The sequence below is a fragment of the Coenobita brevimanus genome, chromosome 47, assembly GCF_032717465.1.
Source record: "Coenobita brevimanus isolate Jiangsu-jjx chromosome 47, ASM3271746v2, whole genome shotgun sequence".
Lineage (NCBI taxonomy): Eukaryota > Metazoa > Arthropoda > Malacostraca > Decapoda > Coenobitidae > Coenobita > Coenobita brevimanus.
Genome location: NC_137000.1, coordinates 8,090,216 through 8,111,316, shown reverse-complemented (window position 1 = coordinate 8,111,316; position 21,101 = coordinate 8,090,216). Strand labels below are relative to the sequence as shown.

Genomic DNA, 21,101 nt, shown 5'->3' with positions numbered 1-21,101 from the left:
CCTTAGCCCTGGATGGGGTGTTCATGAATAAATCACCTCCACATCACCCTGTCCACTATCAGGCTGCCTTCCCTTCAAAGTGGCCAATAAAGATATATTAATAATTTTGAACTATGCATCAAGTACTAAATCAGCTGCTGTACAGATGACAGTACTGTGCCAACAGCCAGCCACTAGCAATATCCTGCTCTTTCATGCTAATGGGGGAAGGGGAAAGTATAATGTTAAATATAAAAAAAAAATCAGTACATCAGATATTCAAATGTCATCTTAATTTACAAACCTAGTATTGTTACATTCCTATCCTAGTCTATGATACATTAATGCATGCCTTAATACTGCAGTCATGATTTATACAGTAAATCACTGAAAAATTTAATCGATGATAAATTACAAAGCTGTAAGACAATGAAATTAATTAGGTAAGAACCATTGCATGGGCAGAAGTGTTTACACAGTGCTGGGTTGAGCTAGCAGGAAGCCACAGGTTAGTTGGTTTGCTACACCAGCTGTGTATACAGAACCCTATCTGATATATGAGAAGTTCAGTTGTTTCAAAGAGTTTGTTCAAGATGAAATTCAATAAATGAAAATTTGTAATGATGAAGGTTTTATGTATTCTACAAAATAATACTTATATTTTCTTCATACATAACAGATATAATTACAGGTATTCACCTAATATGTCTCACAAGTGCAAAATTAGTGAGAGAGGTGATAAATAATATTTTACAGTACTGTATTTCAATACGGCTGTGAAAATTACTTGGGGGAGGTGTTTTATCATCTCACTGAGTGATGACTGGTATCAACAGGACAGCAGGTGGACTTAATAAGATCTTATGAAACTAATTACCACTACATTTATAAGATGAGAACTGCTTGTAGTCATAAAGCTCCAACAACATAGCTTAGGCAGAGTTCTTCCTCCTTTGATTATTATCCCATTTACTGTGATGATATCTTACACTATACTTTTACTACCGCCATTAAATTTTATTCTGTTTAGGAGATACTTTGTTACTGGTCTTTGTTAGGTATGGCCCTCATAAACAACCCCATTAATTACAAAAAGTGTTCCCTATATATAGATATATTTATATATATACTGTATATATATATATATATATATATATATATATATATATATATATATATATTATATACTGTATATATATATATATATATATATATATATATACAGTAAAAGCTCAATTAACCGGAATGCCTGGGGATTCTTCCATTCCGGATATGGAATTTTCTGGATAATCGAATGTTACTCTTAGAAATTTTCTGGGAGGTCAAGCAAATGAAATAGTACCAAACATGGGACTTTATTTCATAAAGTACATTATTCAGTATTAGATACAGTACAGGTAAGATAAGTACAGGTCACGCTTACTAATATCTGCCCAGGGGTGCCCCCTTCCTACCTCAGAATACCCAGGGAAGAGAGGAGGGGGCGACAAAACGAGCTCCACCTGCCACTGCCCCAACTCCCTACCATCCCCCATACCCCTACCCAACCCCCCACCACACCCGTAATTCTTAACTAGCAGTTACATCTCAAGCTGATTTCATGCTTAACATTCTTGGTTCCACTACTAATGCAAACAAAGAACATTAGGATATGTTAAAAGAATATAACTATCAACAAGTTGCAGCAAGATATTAATGCATTATGACGTTGACAGTAAAACAAACAACGGCCACCTCAGGCCTCCTGTGTTGGGTGCACTGCTTTGCAAACACACACACACATGCACGCACATGCACACACACACACACACACACACTAAAAAACACAGACATAAACACACCCAAACACGCAGGCACAGACACGGACGCATGCAAACACCCAACACATGAGGCCTGGGATGGCCGTTGTTAACATTTTTGTTTTATTGTCAACGTTATTATACACTAATTTCTTGCAGCAGCATGTTCATAGTCATATTATATACTTTTTGCATATCCTAGTGTTTTATATTTGTGTATTAGTAATGTGACTATGAGTGTAAAGTATGAGGTTAGCTTGAGATGTAACTGCCAGTTAAGAATGAATGACGAGTGGGGGGGCTGGGACGGATAGGGGTATGGGGGAGGGTTGGGAGCTGGGGTAGAGGCAGATGGAGCTCGTTTCGTCCCCCGCTCCCGTCTTCTCTGGGTATATGGGGGTACGAAGGGGGCACCCCTGACCAGAAAGTAGTGATTGTGAGTGTACACTACAATACACACTAAAAGACAACAAGAGAAATTGTACAGGTCTGAACACAAACCAGAAACCATTACAAAAAATTATTTAAAGAAAAATTTAGCATATGTTACAGGCCAAAATAATTTTGAAAACTTAGCTGCGTACACTACTTTATCCTGTACCGTACAGAACTAATCAAGAATTATAAGGGGACGACCAGTATCCGGAATATTTTCGACCCCATGCCAGATCAAATTTGCGTCCCGGTTATACAGATGTGCCGATGCATTGGATGCCGGTTAATCGAGCTTTAACTGTATATATATATATATATATATATATATATATATATATATATATATATATATACAGTATACACACACTACCAGAGGTACCCAGCGTAGCCTAGCCCAAAAAGGCAAACACTTTAGTCCTATTTGCTCTAGTTCAATCTTTCTTTCTACTCCAGAAAGACCATGTAACTCTTATGCTTTTGAAGAAGGATTATAAGAGGTCTAGGAACTTTCTATTTCAGCTTTTGTAGACTAACGCACAGTATCTGTGCGCACTTGTTTACTATTACCAGTGACCTCAAATGACCTCCAACCAGTGACATCAAATGACCTCAGCAGTCAACCTCACATAGCCTATGTCTGAACTGGAGGTCACGTGAGTCTCCATGACAAAAATTGGGCTGCTGGGTCCAGTTGTTCGAGTGTGTATTATTGGTGACCTCAAATGACCTCTAACCAGTGACCTTAAATGACCTTGGAGGTCAGCCTCACATAGCCTATGTCCTAACTGGAGGTCATGTGCATCTCCATGCCAAAAATTTGGGCTGCAGGGATACCTTGCATTGCCCGGACCAAAAAGGCGAACACTCTACAGGTGACCTCAAATGACTCAGCTCTGAATTTTGATCCCCCTAAAAACCATCCTTGGGTCACCCTGATTCAGAATATATATGGGCCTGGGGGTCTTTGGCCCTTGGTTTGGGCATGATTGAAGGAAAAACAAACAATGTGGCTCTTTTGTGTGTGTATATATATAGTGGTAGGTGGAGGCACTAACCATCCACTTATTCGATGTAGTGCTACTTTTGGGTGATTGCTCTTTCCTCTCTTCCATCCTTCATCTTCTGTCTCCTTCCTTCACTCTCTCCTCTTCCTTTTGTCTATGGGTGACTCTACACTGAGTGACATGCCAAATTGTTTCCTGTACAACAAGAAACAATTTACTGCACTGGGTGGTAACCATATAACCAAATTATGGTGCCTGGAGGCTTAATGGGTAATAATGGTGCTCCAATTGGATTGAGCCGGTGCAGGTTTATATCCAAGGGATGGTTGGGGTTTATTACTCATGTAATGCCACTCAGGGATGAGTGAGGCTGGTCACTCTCATCTTAAATGTCAGGATCAACTTGCCTAGCCCCAAGTTAGTACGTTCCTTATGGGGCAACATAGGATTTGATGAAGGTGATGGAATATCATGATCACCATCATCATCATCATCCAGACCTCTTTTCCCACCGTAGGGCAGGGTGAGGAGTAGCAATGTCCAGACAGTCCAAATTTGCCCAATTCAATGGGCCATGCTTCCATTCACTCATCATTCAAGCCCCCGGAATCCTGGCTCTATCGGATGTGCCAAAAACATTCACCACGTTCTGTAGCTTCACATAAATGTATCCAGTTGAGTCAATCTGGACGCTGCCACGTTAAAATGGGGTGCCGAATCCCTGATCATGCATTTCTCCTCACAACATTCATCCAGCCAGCTTGATCTCTTTTCAGTTCCCTAGCCTCACCGACTTACAAACCTCTCTTCCTCACACACTCATCCGCCATATCTCTCAACCTTCTCTTTGGCCTACCTCGCCTCCTCCCTCCTTCAAATTCGTTCAAGTATACCTTTTTCATCACTCTATTGTTATCCAATCTCTCCACATGACCATATCATCTCAGTACACTATCTTCGATTCTGGTGTCCACCAACTATTCAATCCACATCTTTCACGAATCACATTATGTCATATGCTATCCACCCTCTGTACTCCACATACATTCCTCAGCAGTCCCATCTCCACTGCTCTTACTCTTGACTTTTCATTCTCATGCCACACCATAGTCTCATAGCCATATGTTAAAGTTGGCACTAGCACTCCTTCATGTAAGCCTCATGCAGCTGCAACACTCAAGCCTGTGTTTCTTATCAAGGCCTTCATTGCACCAGCTACCTTTCTTCTTTGTGTCACTCTACTTTCAACTCCTGCACATTTTCATCTCTTTTCTATCACTGTACCCTGGTACTTGAACTCTCTCACCAATTCCAGTCTCTCTCCATTCACTGTAACATCGCTTTGGGAGTCACCTTCTCTCTCAGTAACAATGACTTTACTCTTTTCTACATTTACTTTCAAGGCACGATGCTCACAAACATCAGCAAAACTCTGCACTTGCTCACCAAGTTCTTTTCCAGTATTTGCAAGGAGTACTGCATCATCAGCATACAACATATTTGAGATATTCCACCCATCACCATTCATTACCAACGCCATCTCTCTCTCCATTACTCGTGTTTTTACTTCCCTCCATCATCCAGTCTTATGCTGCATGAAGGAGCCTGGGACTAGAAAGTTGGTCCTGACATATGAGATGAGAGTGACCAGCCTCACTCATCCCTGAGTGGCATTACATGAGCAGTAAACCCCAACCACCCCTTAGATATGAACCTACACAGGCTCAATTCGATTGGAGCACCTTAAGTACCTACTAAACCACCAGGAACCATAATTTGGTTATATGGTTACCGCCCAGTGCAGTAAATGATTTCCTGGTGTACAGGAAACCATTTGGCTTGTCACTCAGTGTAGAGTCACCTATAGGCAGAAGGAATAAGAAAGAGTAAGGAAAGAAAGACAGAAGAGGGTGCGTAAAGTCACCCGTAGGCAGAAGGAAGAGGAAAGAATGAAGGAAAGAAAGGCAGAAGAGGAAGGATGGAAGGGAGGAATGGGCTATAAATAATAAATAAATAAATAAATTATATATACTGTATATGTACACACACACACACACACACACACACACACACACAGGAAAAAGAGAGATGCAAACCATATTCAATAACAACAAAGGTTAAGAAAAAAAAAAAGTGCAGTACTCCAGTCAGTGTAAGCATCATCATCCTGTCCATTTTTCCCACCTAAATACAAGGTCAGGAAGGGTTATACGAAAAATAGGGGAGTAAGGAACTATCAAGAGCATGCCCACTTAATGGGCCACACATCCATTCACACAATATTCAAGCTCCTGGAATCTCCTTGAATTCCTGCTTGCCATAGCAGGCAATTCATCCACTCTAGGCAACTGCAATATATTATCCTGAAGGCTCAATTTCATCAAAAATTAATTGTTGCAGTTTACATTATGTTGTTATGTAGTAACACAAAAGCCACTCGAAAATACACCTAATGCACATCAAAGAAATTAGGAAGGATATTACCATGCAGTGCTAGCATTTAACAATATCTATTTAATCTGGCCATTTCATTATTTCACCAGCCTTCCAGCCAAATTAACAGTCTCATGGCCATGTCTTCTCAATTATTTTATGCCACCTACTGTAAGATGATTTTACTTGGCTATGAGTCAGTCACAGGGGCCTGAGAGTACTGTTAATCCTCTCATGGTCAAGATATCTAAAGTATGCCATTCCAGCTAATTCCAGACAATTATATTCTGCTGACAGTGAGTTACAAGAACCAAAGAATGTTAAGAAAAAAACCATGGACTGTGCTTTGCATTCAGAAATAGTTACTCAGAAATGTCAGCTAACTCAAAACTTTGTAACTGTCAAACAAATCGATGTACAGTACAGCAGAATCCTCACCAACTGCAAATTTTTAACTCACAACTCTTAGTTATTCACTGACTAGAGGTGAAGCTATGACATCCACAAATAAATGACTTTGTGCACATTAACACCGTTTGATAACTTCCATCCATCCTATACCAGCTCTCTTAAGACTAGCAAAGCACCTAAGTTGTCCAGAAGAAAGAGGGAGAAAAAAAAATAGTGATTCTTACTGAAATGGTACCACCACTGTGTTAATGAGTTTTCTATTACCATAAGTATTGTTGTATATAATGTCTAGATCTGTATATGTTCTAAACTCTTATGGGAATTACAATTAAGTTACAGTGCTTCTACAACAAAAGTTTCATTCCTGCTTTGAACGTAAAGCTTGGAGAAGTTTCTGTTTGACATAATACAAGAAACTGGGAATCTGTGAGATGTAATTGTAGTTTCATACATACAGCTTTTTCCAACCTAACCTCTGTGATTCCTAAGATTATACTGTATGTGCAAAGAACAGTGATTCAAGAACAGCATATGGGCATTCATTTACTTAACTAAAGTAATAAGGCAATGTGCCACACATAAGTACAGATTCTGGACCAGACAGTGTCAGAATGAAAGGTTTCATTTCTGGCAAAATCTGTTAAACAATTTCCTAAAAGAAATAACTGATCATCAGCAAAGTTTTCCATATGCACTCTCACTGGCCCTGTAGAGAGAGAGGGATTGGTCACAGTTGCAAACAAGACGATTCATGTCTAAAGGATGGTGAATGATCATGCGGATATTATGGTCAATGTCCTTGGCATGTTTGGAGAGAAAGAGTTCCTTCAGCCACTGTGCTCTCTTCCAAGTCTTCATGGGACGTACCAAAGCATTACACAAGGCCTGAAGCATGATGTTTTCATCAATCCTTCCTACACCACTCTCGTAGATATCTATTATCTCCTTCCCACTGCTGATAGAAGATATTAAGTTATGAGTAGCATAGGAAGACAGATCCTCCACCATATACATCTGTGACATAAACATCAGCTCTGTATATGCCTTTACATTTCCATGGCCCATTTTATCACAATTACACCCATAAAGGAAATGGACAAGCTCTTCTAGAGAGGCTTTGGAACTCCATGCAAGATCAATGCAGGAACTAGATCCCTCAGAAAATGACCCTGTCAGCATGTTACTCAAAACTTCATTTCTCTGAGCCAGGGACTCTCTATTGGCTGTGAGGGAACTACCATCCTTAAGCCTGAATGTTACATCCTTGATCTCATTACCCTTCACTTTGCACTCCCTATCTTGTGAGGGAAGAGGCTGAGGGGGATGTAAGGAATGAAGATGAGATGGTTGAGTCAGGGTAGAAGCCACATTCCTTTGCATGCTGGTCTGCTTCCTCCCACAAATATTTTGGTTTTTGAGCTGTGCAGTCACCTCCTCGCTTGTGTGACTACCATAATGCAAGCACACCTCACACCTGACTGGCTTGAACTGGTTTTCCAGCTGCAGGTATAAGGCAACAAGTTAGTCCACTATATGGTGAATACAGTACTGTACATACAGTATGGTGATGATTACTAATGCAGTACACAGTATATGACCAGATTATTCACCAGACTGTACAAATCTTTCTAGAGGAGCATGGATGAATAAATATACATGGAAAGTTGAGTCCATGTTTTGAGGTACATCTTCAAAAGTTCCGATGCACTGCATGTGCATAGTTTGAAGGACACACTGGAGGATGTAGTAATGACTATGAGTAGGAGGCAATTGTAGGTTGGTTGTGTGCATAAGTCAGGTACAGGAGAGGATCGTCCAGAATGACTGATCGGATGGACTGTAGGTATAAGCTATTTTGGCACAGAAGTGATGATGGATATGGTGGTGTGGGTAAGCTGGTAGAGGAAAATGGATGGAATGTGTCATGAGTGTAATGAAGGGGTTTTAGCTGTGAAAATATTGTTTGGTAAACTCATTATTTCCGTTATATTGGCATATGCTCCACAGGCTTGCTTGGATGATGTAGAAAATATAGATTCTGGGATGACTTAATATGTGTGATAAGTGGTATGGGGGATGATGAGATTGTTGTTATGAGAAGAAATTAAATGGTCATGTGAGTGAAGCAGCTCAAGGCTATGAAGGGGTACGTGGGGGATGCACATGGTATATGTGGAATATGGCAGGGGAAAGGATAATTGAATTTGGGGGGATAACGAACACGATAGTGTGCAACACGCATAGGCTAATTACATATGAGTCTGGGGGAAACAGTGGCCAGACTGACTATTTCCAGATCAGAGGGCTGATAGGCAGATGGTGAGGGATGTTAAAGTTATGGGGTGTGCAGAGTGTGTGCAGCAACACAATTTTCTGATGATATGTGTGATATGGTGTTTCAGGAGAGGGTGGTGGAGAAGAGGACCTATGCACCTAGGAGATAAATATGGAAGTTGAAAACCAAGCAGTAAGGGATGCCTTCTATAAACAGATGAGTAGAGTGGTGGCTGAGCAGGAAGCTGTTGACAAAAGTGTCAATGAACCATACAGAGCTCTCTCAAGAACAATCTCCTGAGAGTTACTGTTACTGATTCAGTGTGTAAGACTTTTCGGGGAATGGAAAAGGGGTGGTAACAGACAACAATACTTGCCTGCCAAGCACAGGGCTAGAAAGGAGATATATGGGGCAAAGACTGTTACTGGATCTCTCTCTCTCTCTCTCTCTCTCTCTCACTCACACACACACACTCTTAAATGGATCAGTAAAAAAGCTATCACAGACCTGGAGCATTGTGGCAAGGCGTGAAATGGCGGCAGTAGCATACATGTAGCTGGCATGGCCAGGAGGATGGTCTGAGTGTAGCACCTCCATCAGGAGCTCTAGAGCCGGGTAAGACACGAGGAAGTCATACAGCAATTTTGGGCACCTGCAATATACATGTGAATACAATTTCTAGAAATTTTCCTATTTCCTGTCTTACCATAATTAAAATCTACATTATACCCAAGACTGGCTTTTTATAAATTTCATTTGCTACAAACTCTAATAATTAGAAATCTGTTTTAGTTGTAGTTCAAGCTTAATGAGATGAGAATAGAATACAGTACAGTACTCTGTTCTGAGAAAATGTGTGGCACTGTTCTACTATTATCACAAAATTGACACAAAACACTGTACAGTACTAAACTATTGTATTCTTGCTGTACTACTGTCTTATAATATGGAGTTGATGAGGGCTGCTTTCATGTGGTGGCACCAATATAGCTAGGCAACAGAGCTGCTCTGTTATACAATCATCTTTCAACTCCCTCCTATCCCCCAGATGGAGGCTGGTGAACTGTAGGAAAGGGACAACTTCAGCCTGCAATGCCAGGGTTCACATCCATAAGCCAGACCATAAGTATTATAATGCACAACATTTTTTTTTTTTTTTTTACTCTATACAGTACTGTACTGTAATGGTAAGAAATTTCTGTAATCAAATGAATAAGTTACAATACAATGGTAAACTCTCAATCATCTGTAACCACAATAACCAGCCCAACGTAATGTCCAGCACTGCACTGTTGCCCGGCTCTATTAAAGCAATATCCGGGGCTGAAATGGGAAGCAATCAGCGGTACTATGCATTTTTTGACGGAAATGTGTATTATCTGGCTCAGACACAGGACCCAATCAGCCTGCAGCACACCAACACACGCCAGAAATTACCCAACATGCAAAGCCAAATATCACCCTACCCCCTGTGCCTCATTCACTGCTGTACTGCTGTGAAATGTACACTAGTTCTGCATGATGGCTGAGAGTGTGGCTTTTGTGGCAGTACCAACACCAGGTATGATAATGATTATATTATGTACTGTATTGCTGCACTATATGTACACTCATGAGCACTAATTTCTGCTCAGGGGTGTCCCCTTCCTGCTCCTGTATATCCATTTAAGAAGGGAGGGAGGTGAACGAAATGAGCTACACGTGCCTCTACCCCAGCTCCCAACCCTCCAGCATACCACTACCCCCCCACCTGTCATTTGACAGTTACACCTCAAGCTGACCTTGTACTTAAAACTCTTGGTCACACTACTGTTACATAAACATAAAACACTAGGACATGTAAAAATATATAACATAGCTATCAACACACGGCAGTATGAGTATAACATTGACTAAAATAATATTGTAAACAATGGCCTCCCTAGGCCTCAGGTACTGGGCTCCCTGTTTATTTTGTTCACACACCCGTACACACATACATGACACACACACAAAAACACACACACACACACACACACACACACACACACACACACACACACACACACACACACACACACACACACACACACACACACACACACACACACACACACATAAACACACACACACACACACACATGCATACACATGCTCATATGCATGCTTGGAGATGCACACACCCACACACCCGTACATATGCATTCTCTCTCTCTCTCGTGTGTGTGTGTGTGTGTGTGTGTGAACAAAATAAACAGCAAGCCCAATGCATGAGGCCTAGGGTGGCCATTGTTTACAATATTGTTTTAATCTCAATGCTCTATATATCTATCTATCTATTGACAGATGCCTTAATCCTGTAAAGGGTGGCCACAAACAAATTGCCTCCATGTTGCCCTGTCCCCCATCAAGTCATTGCCCTGCTCCCAGCTCACCCCCCCCTCTCTCATATACCTCTCCACTCCATCCCTCCATCTCGCCCTGTCCCCCATCAAGTCATTGCCCTGCTCCCAGCTCACCCCCCCCTCTCTCATATACCTCTCCACTCCATCCCTCCATCTCATCCTTGGCCTCCCCCTCTGTCTCTCCCCCTCAACCTCACTCACATACACACTCCTTGTCAGTCTTTCACTCTCCATCCTCTCCACATGTCCAAACCACCTCAGTGTGTTTCTCCTAATGCTTCCTATTACATCCATATCCACACCACAATGCTCCTTCACTTCCTCATGGGTCAGTCCGTCTCTCCATGTGACTCCACATGCTCCTCTCAAATAATTCATTTCCACTGCTCTCACTCTTGACTTCTGTCCCTCCAACAGGAACCAAGCTTCACTTCCATACGTTAGAGTTGGTATCACAATACTGTCATGTAGCAGCTTTTTCACTTCCACGCTAACTGCCCTGTTTCTTCTCACTGCTTTCAAGGAACCAGCAACCCTTCCTCCCTGTTGCACCCTTTCAAGCACTTCACCCTCTAAACTTCCATCCTTACTCATCACACTACCCAAGTACTTAAACACACTCACATTTTCCATTTCCTCCTCATCCAGCCTCACTGTACATTCACTGACTTCACTTCTCTCAAAGACCATAACTTTACTCTTCCCTACATTCACCTTTAGATTCCGTTTCCTACACACTCTCCCCAACTCATCCACCAAGCCTTGCAACTCAATGTTATAATGCATTAATTTCTTGCTGCAGCATGTTGATATTAATATATTTTTAAATGTCCCAGTGTTTTATGTTTGTGTAATAGTAGTAAGACCAAGAGTTTTAAGTATGAAGTCAGCCTGAGATGTAACTATCAGTTAAGAATGACAGGTGGGGGGGTAGGCATGTGGGGGAGGGTTGGGAGTTGGGGTTGAGGTGGGTGGAGCTCGTTTCACCCACATCCCTCCCCTCTTCCCTGGGCAGAAATTTGTGCTTGTGAATACACTGCATCAGTACTGGATTGTATTTTATGCTTGATTTAATCTTTTAGTAATGGGTATTATTATAAACAAGTTTTTAGGATAGAGGGTCAAGAAGCATAGTAAAACAATACCCAGCTCGGCCTGAATACTGGGCCAATGGGGAGGAGGTACTATGCAATATCTGGCATTTTGCTTTAACTGGCATAGGACCTGGCTGAATTACAACTGAAAATTGAGAGTTTACTAAACTGTAATATCAACTAAACAATTAGAGTTTATCCCAAGCATAAGAAAAAAAAAATTATCATCATCAACTCACCTTCCTGACCTGTTTTCCCACCTAAGGATGGGGTAAGGTAGGGTCTAGAAAACATGGAAAGAGAAAGCAAAATAATGGGAGAACTATTAATAGCATGCCCAGTGAAAATGCCCCAACAATGACTCACCATTTCAAGCCCCAGAATCCTGGCTCTACCTAAAGTATCTAACCAGCTGCATATATTTTGGGGGTATTTTTCTTTTTACAAAAATATGCTTCACTTTACCTATCAGAGACAATACACTATCATTAAAAAAAAAAAAAAAAAAAAAAAGAAAGGGGGGAGAGAGAGAGAGAGAGAGAGACTAACCCTTGTCATGTGCTCATCCACATATTTTATCCAATGAACTAAATACCCTCTCAGTTCTCTAGCCACAATGACTTCTGTATCTTACTAATTTACACACTCATAGTACCGGGTAGGTGGGGGTGCCCATCATCCACTCACTCAATGTAGTGTTGCTTGCAGTATGGTCTCTATACTGAGTGACAAACCAAATGGTTTCCTGTACCCAAGAAACCATTTTACTATGCTGGGTGGTAACCATTTAACCAAGGTTTCTGGCACAGTTAAGTGTCCCCCAGATACCCCTATCTACAATGTCTAAATTATGGCAAATGTTTTGGAGTGCCTTAGAGGGCCCAGTACCTGCCCAGGGCCGCAATCAAATGGACAAATTTGCATGACCAAGTGGAATGTGAGAGGTGTGAATGAGGGAGAGTAAGAAGGAGGAAATGGTGAATGTGTTCAAGAATCGAGATATGCCTTGACGGCATTATGTGAAACTAAGATGAAAGGGTGTGAAGTGGAGGAGTAGGAGGTTGTCAAGTGTGTAAGGTCAGGCAAGAATGGGCGAGGAAGATGCAAGGAAGGAGTTGCTTTGTTAATGAATGAAGTGTGGCAGAGTGGAATGAGAGATTACAAACGTGTCAGCTAAAGATGTATGTATGTCAAGTTCGAGTTTGAGAAGGTGAAAGTGGCAGTGAGTGTTGTGTATGCACTGTGTGAGGACAGGAGTGAGACAAAGACAGGTTTTGGAATGAGCTGGATGAAGTAGCAGGAGAAATGCCCAGGAGTTGTAAAGTGACTGCAATGGACGATATGAATGGTAGAGCAGGCACTGGTCCTGTGAACTACATAATGGGTAATAATGGAGTACCAAGAGAGAATGATAACAGGAAGCGACTGAAGGACATGTGTAAGGAAAGGAGGTTGTGCATCTGTAATTCTTCTTAAACACAAAGATACACATAAATATACATGGTTTGGAAGGAATGGAAATCATGCCGAGAGGATCCTGAATGTTTACAAGCTCACAGAGAAATCAATGCTGGGTAACGCTGCTGATACGAGGTCAGTGAGAGGAAGATGTGGAGCTTTGTCAGATCACATGATTGTGCTATGCAAGACAGAGAAGGATTGTGGAAAGTATTAAGAATATATGGAGTAAATGGAAAGTTGTTGAATGCCGTGAGGAGCATGTACGAGGGTGTTAAGGCTGCAGTGCATGTGGACAGTGAACTGAGTAAATTTTTCTATTCAATCGTTGGACTGAAGCAGGGATGTGTCATGTCTCCATGGTTCTTTGGTCTGTATAAGGATGGAGTTATAAGAGAGACACAAGATAGGGCAGTGAATGTTTGGGCGACCCTAATGAGAGAAGGGCAGTGTCTGGAAACTGCCTGTACTGTTGTTTGCTGATGATACTGTTCTGTTAAGTGAAGATGAAAGGAACCTGCAAGGCTTGGTGAATGAGTCTGGAACAGTGTGTAAGAAACAGAATCTAAAGGTGAATGTAGGGAAGAGTAAAGTTATGGTCTTCAACAGAAATTAAGTCACTGAGTGTACAGCGAGGTTGGATGAAGAGGAAATGGAAAATGTGAATGCGTTTCAGTATTTGGGTTGTACGATGAGTAAGGATGGAAGTTTAGAGGGTGAAGTGCTTGAAAGGATACAACAAGGAAGAAAGGTTGCTGGTTCCTTGAAAGCAGTGATAAGAAACTGGGAAGTGAGCATGGAAGTGAAAAAGTTACTACATGACAGTATTGTGATGCCAACTCTAATGTGTAGAAGTGAAGCCAGAACCTTGCTGGAGGGATACAAGTCAAGAGTGAGGGCAGTGGAAATGAGTTATTTCAGGGGAGCACGTGGAGTCACATGAAAAGACAGACTGACAAATGAGGAAGTGAAGGAGCATTGTGGTGTGGATGTGGATGTGATAGGAACCATTAGGAGAAACACACTGAGGTGGTTTGGCCATGTGAAGAGGATGGAGAGTGAGAGACTGATGAGGTGAGTGTATATGAATGAGGTGGAGGGGGGGAGAGGGAGGGGGAGGCCAAGAATGAGATGGAGGGATGGAGTGGAGAGGTATATGAGAGAGGGGGGTGTAAGCTGGAAGCAGGGCAGTGAAATAGTGGAGGACAGGGTGACATGAAGGGGATTTGTTTGTGGCCACCCCTTACAGGATTAAGGTGTCTGACCATAGAAAGACAGACAGAAGATTAAGCTGAGAGGACTGAGGTGGATCAAGAAAGAGAGGAGCTGTCAGGGAGAGAGACTGAAAGTTGAGAAGCTGAGAATCAAAGAAATGGCAGATGAATACAGGGCCAAGCTAGTGGAGGAGTTAGATATCAGTGAACTGGAATGAAATAGATCTGGACAGCTTGTGGAATGTATACAGGGATTGCTTTATTAGGAAAGCTACAACAGTGTGTGGTGTGGCAAGAGTAACAACAAAGAAGAAAGATACATCATGGTGGGATGGAGAGGTTGAGAGCAGTAGAGGAAAAGAGGAAGAAAAGACTTGTGTGGATATAGCACAGGGGTTCAGTTGAAATAGGAAATGAATATACTGAGATTAAGAGGCACATAAAGAGACTCGTGAAGAGGAAAAAGGAGGAGGTAAATGATGATAAACAAAGAAAATATAGGAAGTTATTCTGGAAAGAGGTGCGGAAGTGTAGAAGCGACGGTGGAAAGAAATGTGAAAGTGTGAAGGATGTAAGTGGTAGATTATTAACCCATGGGGATGAAGTAAGGACCAGATGGAAAGAATATTTTGAAAGTCTGACTAATGGGAATGGGGAAAGCAAAGCGACTGTTAACGTGATTGGTTTTGGAAGTGTTCAGAGAAGGAATGCAGTGCCAGGAAACATGACACTCGCAGAGGTAAAGAACGCTGAGAAGTGGCTGAAAATTGGAAAAGAAGCTGGGGTTGATGAGGTGCAAGCAGATATGATTAAGTGTTGTGAAGAGCGCAGAATGAAGTGCTTGTTGGAGATATGTAAGAAGGCATCGATGAGTGAAACTGTGCCAGTGGAAAAAGGCAGTGGTTGTTCCCCTGTACAAATATAAAGGTGAGCGAAATGAGTGCAAGAATTATCGTGGCATAAGTCCATTGAGTGTGGTAAGGATGGTACATGGAAGAACTGCTACAGAGAAAGTAAGAGAGAGATCTGGAGTCCTAGTAAGTGATGAACAGGGTGGCTTTAGGAGTGGCAGGGGATGTGTGGATCAATTATTTGTAGTAAGATAGATAGAGGAGATGGTGTGCTGGAAGGAATATAAGGTATTTTATGGTATTTATGGATCTGGAAAAAGCATACAACAAAGTAGACAGAGAAGGACTGTACAAGATACTGCACATGTATGGTGTAGATGGTAAGCTGCTAGATGCCATAAAGAGTTTTTATGATGGCAATAAGGCATGTGTAAGGGTAAATGGGCATCTAAGTGATTGGTTCACGAACAGTGTGGGCATGCGACAATGTTGTGTGATGTCCCCATGGTTGTTCAATATATCTATATGGATGGGGTGATGAGAGACATCAAAATACGGGTAATGGAGAGAGGGATGGTGTTGGTAATGAATGGTGATGGATGGAATATCTCAGATTTGTTGTATGCTGATGATGCAGTGCTACTTACAAATACCAGACAATAGCTTAGTAGACTGGTGCAGAGTTTTGTAGATGTCTGTAAGCATCGAGCTTTAAGAATAAATGTAGAAAGGAGTAAAGTGATGATTACTGAGAGAGAAGGGGACTCCCAGTGTAATGTTACAGTGAATGGAGAGAGACTGGAATTGGCGAGAGAGTTCAAATACCTGCATACAGTGACAGAAAAGAGAGGAAAATGTGCAAAAGAAGTTGAAAGTAGAGTGACATATGGAAGGAAAGTAGCTGGTACTATGAAGGCCTTGATAAGAAACAAAGGCTTGAGTGTTGCAGCTGCATGAGGCTTACATGAAGGAGTGTTAGTGTCAACTTTAACATATGGATATCAGGCTATGGTGTGGCATGAAAATGAAAAGTCAAGAGTAAAAGCAGTGGAGATGGGACTGCTGAGGAATGTACAGGTATAACCCAATTTAATGATGCAATTGGTGTGGTAAAAACCGATCGTCAGGCAGGGTATTGTATATCGGGGTAGATTTAACATGTAAAATAATGGGATGTGTTTTTCAGCCTTGCGTTTCCCCCCCAACCAGGTCCAAAACCCACCCACATGAGCCCAAAAACAAGTTTAAAGCCAATATAAATTGCCTAACAGCTGTAAAAGAAGCTAACCTAAGCTAGAAAATCAAGCTCAGTAAACTGTACCCCAATATGACAATGGTCACCCCACATATGGCTAAAATACATTAATCTAAGTCTAAAAACAGTGTATAAATCAACCTAAACACACAATTTTAGTCTAAAATATCATCAATCGGTACAAAAAATAAAAAACATCGTTAAACCGGGGTTTGGCCACCATTAGGTGGGGTATGGTGGTATTTCTACCCCCATTGTTAAGCTGGGGTATCACAACTGGAGGTATCGTATATCGAGGTATACCTGTATGTGGAGTACATAGAGTGAAGAGGATGCAGAATAATGTGATTCGTGAAAGATGTGGAGTAAGGAAGTCTATGGACACCAGAATCAAAGAGCATGTACTGAGATGGTTTGGTCATGTGGAGAGAATGGATGACAACAGAGTTGTGAAAAGGCATATCTGAGTGAATTTGAAGGAGCAAGGAGGTGAGGTACGCCAACAAGAAGGTGGAGGGATATGGTGGATGAGAGTGTGAGGAAGAAAGGTATGGAAGTTGGTGAGGTTAAGGGACTGACAAGAGACCGAGGTGGCTGGAGGAAATTTGTGCAGAGAAGCATATAACCAGGGATCTGGCAACCCTTTTTAATGTGAAAATGTTCAGACTGACTCTCAGATAGATACATGTGAAGCTACAAGATCCTGGTGAAATTTCTGGGGGGCCTATCTGATGAAGCCAGGGTTTCATGGGCTTGAATGATGAGTGAATGGAAGCGTGGCCCCCTGAACTGGGCAAACTTAGGCTGTCTGGACATTGCTACTCCTCATCCTACCCTAAGGTGGGAAAGGAGGTCCTGATGATGATGATATACTATATTACCCCTGTTCCATCTGAGTACCTTACCCTTTATGAGACCACTCTCTGATGGACACAGGGAAATCAAGGGTGGCCTTTGTGCTGTGCTATAAAGTGATGCATTACCCCTGTTACCCTTGTACACTTTCTAGATGGTTCAGAGAGTCCTCGCACTCCAACTGGATGTGGCCTATATGGGTTTAATTCTGAGGGGAGATTGGGGTTTACTGCTCACAAAAGCTGGTCAGAGGTTGGGAACTGGTTATATAAATATCATTTCATCTCTTCTTTTTCCCAACCAATGGTGGAGTAATGTTGGGACCAGAAAGCACAGAAAAGGAAAAACATGAGAGAGAGAGCTAATCAACAGTACCCAATGAAATAGGCCACATACTCATCATGGCCCATTCAGGTCTCTGGAATCATGACCACCTCACATGTATAACCATCCACACACATGTGCTTTATACTACTTATCACACTGAGTCAATCTAATGACTATCATGCTTATAATGTAGCCTAGGTGCTAAACCCTTGTCATGCACAACTCCATAAAATATTCATTCAACCAGTCTGATCCTTACCTTTACCATAAATGTTTGACCGAGTACCCTAACCCTAGGTCCCTATGCACCTGATGGGGCAATACTGGATTGGATAGTGGATTTACCATAGCCATCATCCTTCTTCCTGGCCTACCTTGCTTTTCCCACCTTCAAACTCACTCATAATATATCATTTTCATCACCCAATTTGCATAGTTTCTATACAGTATGACCATACCCCCCCTCCAACACACACACACCTTCAAAACTTTTCTCCTTTACCTGGTGACATGGGGCAGTGCCATGATGCAACCCTCTCTGACACTCTGGTCCTGTGATGGCTGGAGACGATTGGACACCTCACACTGGCCATACTGATGGATGTGGTTGAAGAACTTAACCATCTCCTCTAGGAAAGCATTTGATCCCTCACTCAATATGCTGCACTGGGTACATCCGCTGGGTGACTCAGGGTTACCAGCCTCACCAAGCTCCACCCCAACATAAGGTATAAAGTTACTGTCCAGTAATGGTTGAATGCACAGTGGGTTCCTGAGAATGAGGAAGGAAAATATGCATTGAAAATAAAAGTTTATACCCTTATATCACATTAATTATACATCATCATCATATTTTCTTAAATTTTAATTTTTTTACAACTGCAAAAATATTGTGGACTGAAGACAAACAGTAACTGGTTAGAAATGCTGAAAATGTGTGTGTATGTCTGTGCAGTCTTGCAAGCATGCCTGCTAGCCAAAGAAAAACAGTGTGACAGAATAATAATGAAGAAATAACTGGTCAAAATAAAATAGGAAGTTGGTGTTAACAAAAAAAACAAGTTCACATGATTTACTTAAGGAATATACCACGAGTAGGATGTACCATTATGTACACTGATCACTAAAGATCGGTTAGCAAAAAACTGGAAATAAGGATTTTGACAAAAATTATCATGAACTTAGAAAATAAGAATCAACTATGGGAAAGAGGAGGAAAGTGGTAGAAAAGACTGGAATAATACTGGGAATGAAGCTCTACGACTGCCTGCCAACAAAACAATGTTCTGAAAAACTGATAAATGGAAGGGTGCAAGTACAGGTTTACCCCGGTTTAACGATGCAATTGGTTAAATAAAAACCAATTGTGTGGAGTATCATATACTGGGGCAGATTTAACATGTAAAGTAATGGGATGCATTTTTCAGCCTTGGGTTTCCCCCCCAACCAAGTCCAAAACCCACCCAAATGAGCTCAAAAACAAGTTTAACCCGCCCCATCCCGACGTTTTCTGGGCAGTGGTACGCCCCAGTCCCGACTTTTTCGGACCTTTTTTTTTTTTTTGGCTCAAACATCCGCTTTTGGTGAGAAACATCGAAAATTCATAGAGAAATCGCTCACCTGAGGTTTAAAATACTCGATCCAGGTAGGAGTACATCCTTACCTTACAGGGTTTTCTATCAGGCTGGCTGCAAAGAAAACGAGCTCAATGGGAGGATAACTTCTACACCACTCATAAACGGTATTTATTTATTTATTTGGTACGAATTTATATGTAGTATGAGAGTATATTGGTTTTCAAACGGTAATATAGGCATTATAAGCATTGTTTCACTCACTAAATCATCACCATTCCTGACCTTTTTTTGCCACATTACCTGATCATCATTTCTGACTGTTGCTTCGTCTAATGTTTGTCCTCCACATTGTCATCGATTGGGGAATCACTCTGGCCCTGAATTTCGTACCATGGCATGACATGGCTTTACTGGCCAGGTCACTGATAACAGGTGAATTGCTGAGAAAAGGTCATGCAGGGGGGGGGGAGGTCATGCTGGGTAAGGCACTGTCCCTGCCTGGCATCTTGTAGAGGAAGGTGTCCCGTGTATACGTGCCAAAAATCACTCGCGAAAATTGAAAATTGTGCAAATTAGGGACCTTGCAATGTTGCCGCATTAATTTACGTCTCCGGGATATGAGTGCACATCATGTGAGGACGTGAATTCACGTCTCCGGGACGCGGCGGGTTAAAGCCAATCTAAATGGCCTAACAGCTGTAAAAGAAGCTAACCTAAGCCTAACACCTGTAAATAACTCACTAAAACCAACAAATAAAATCTGAAAATTGTCAAATATAAGTCTGGAAAAAATCAAGCTCAGTAAACTGTACCCCAAAATGACAATGTTCACCCCACCTATGGCTAAAACACACTAAGTCTAAAAACAGTTTATAAATCAACCTAAACACACAATTTTAGTCTACAATATCATCAAAATTGGTACAAAAATCAAAACTCATTGTTAAACCAGGGTTTGGCCATCATTAGGTGGGGTATGGTGGTATTTCTACCACCATCATTAAGTCGGGGTATCGTATATCGAGGTATATCTGTACAGCAATGCACATTACTAGACACAGTTGGGGCTGTTCGGCCAGACTGCCTAGGGAACAACTACTACTAGACATAGTGGTGCACATATGCAACATACAAGGTTAATGGATTGGTGAAAGTACAGGAATGCATATTACTAGACTTTGTTATGCACATATGCAGCATACAAGGAATACGGTGCCTCCAAAATGAGCAATGATAGAAGTGCAGGGGTAAAGAATGATAAAGTACCAAGGGAAGTTGCTGCTGCTGATGGTGATGACCAAGATTCCAAATCGAGAAAATCCAGTAACTTTTAGCATCACATACTATTCTGTGTCTTTTAATGTCTCTCTCTCTCTCCCTCTTTCTCTCTCTCTCTCTCTAGTATAGGCATTTAACATCATGGTAATCACAAATAAACAGCTTAAATTTTTAGTTCTGAGGTAGTGCTGCTCTAGGGTGTCTGCCCTTTCCTCTCCTCCTTCCCTCCTTTCTTCCTCTTCTGTCTTTTTTTTCCTTCATTCTTTCCTCTTCCTTCTCCCTACAGGTGACTTTACACTCCCTCTTCTGCCTTTCTTTCTTTCATTCTTTCCTCTTCCTTCTGCCTGTGGGTGACTCTACACTGAGTGGCGAGCCAAATGGTTTCCTGTACACCAACAAACCATTTACTATGCTGGGTGGTAACCATATAACCAAATTATGGCGTCTGGTGGTTTGGTGGGTATTTACGGCA

The 21,101-nt window shown here is 41.6% G+C and overlaps 1 protein-coding gene across 1 annotated transcript in view; it reads right to left on the bottom strand.

Moving 5' to 3' along the window:
* Positions 1 to 6,570: 6,570 nt before the first annotated feature.
* Positions 6,571 to 21,101, bottom strand: part of LOC145399009 (uncharacterized) — a 60,893-nt gene continuing 46,362 nt past the window's right edge. Inside the window, exons 10-12 of the mRNA XM_080271738.1 lie at positions 18,277 to 18,546; positions 8,844 to 8,988; positions 6,571 to 7,561 (exon numbers count right to left, since the gene is read on the bottom strand). Of these exons, the coding sequence (XP_080127864.1) occupies positions 6,734 to 7,561; positions 8,844 to 8,988; positions 18,277 to 18,546 (1,243 nt within the window). The 3' untranslated portion in view covers positions 6,571 to 6,733. The remainder of the gene's footprint in view (positions 7,562 to 8,843; positions 8,989 to 18,276; positions 18,547 to 21,101) is intronic.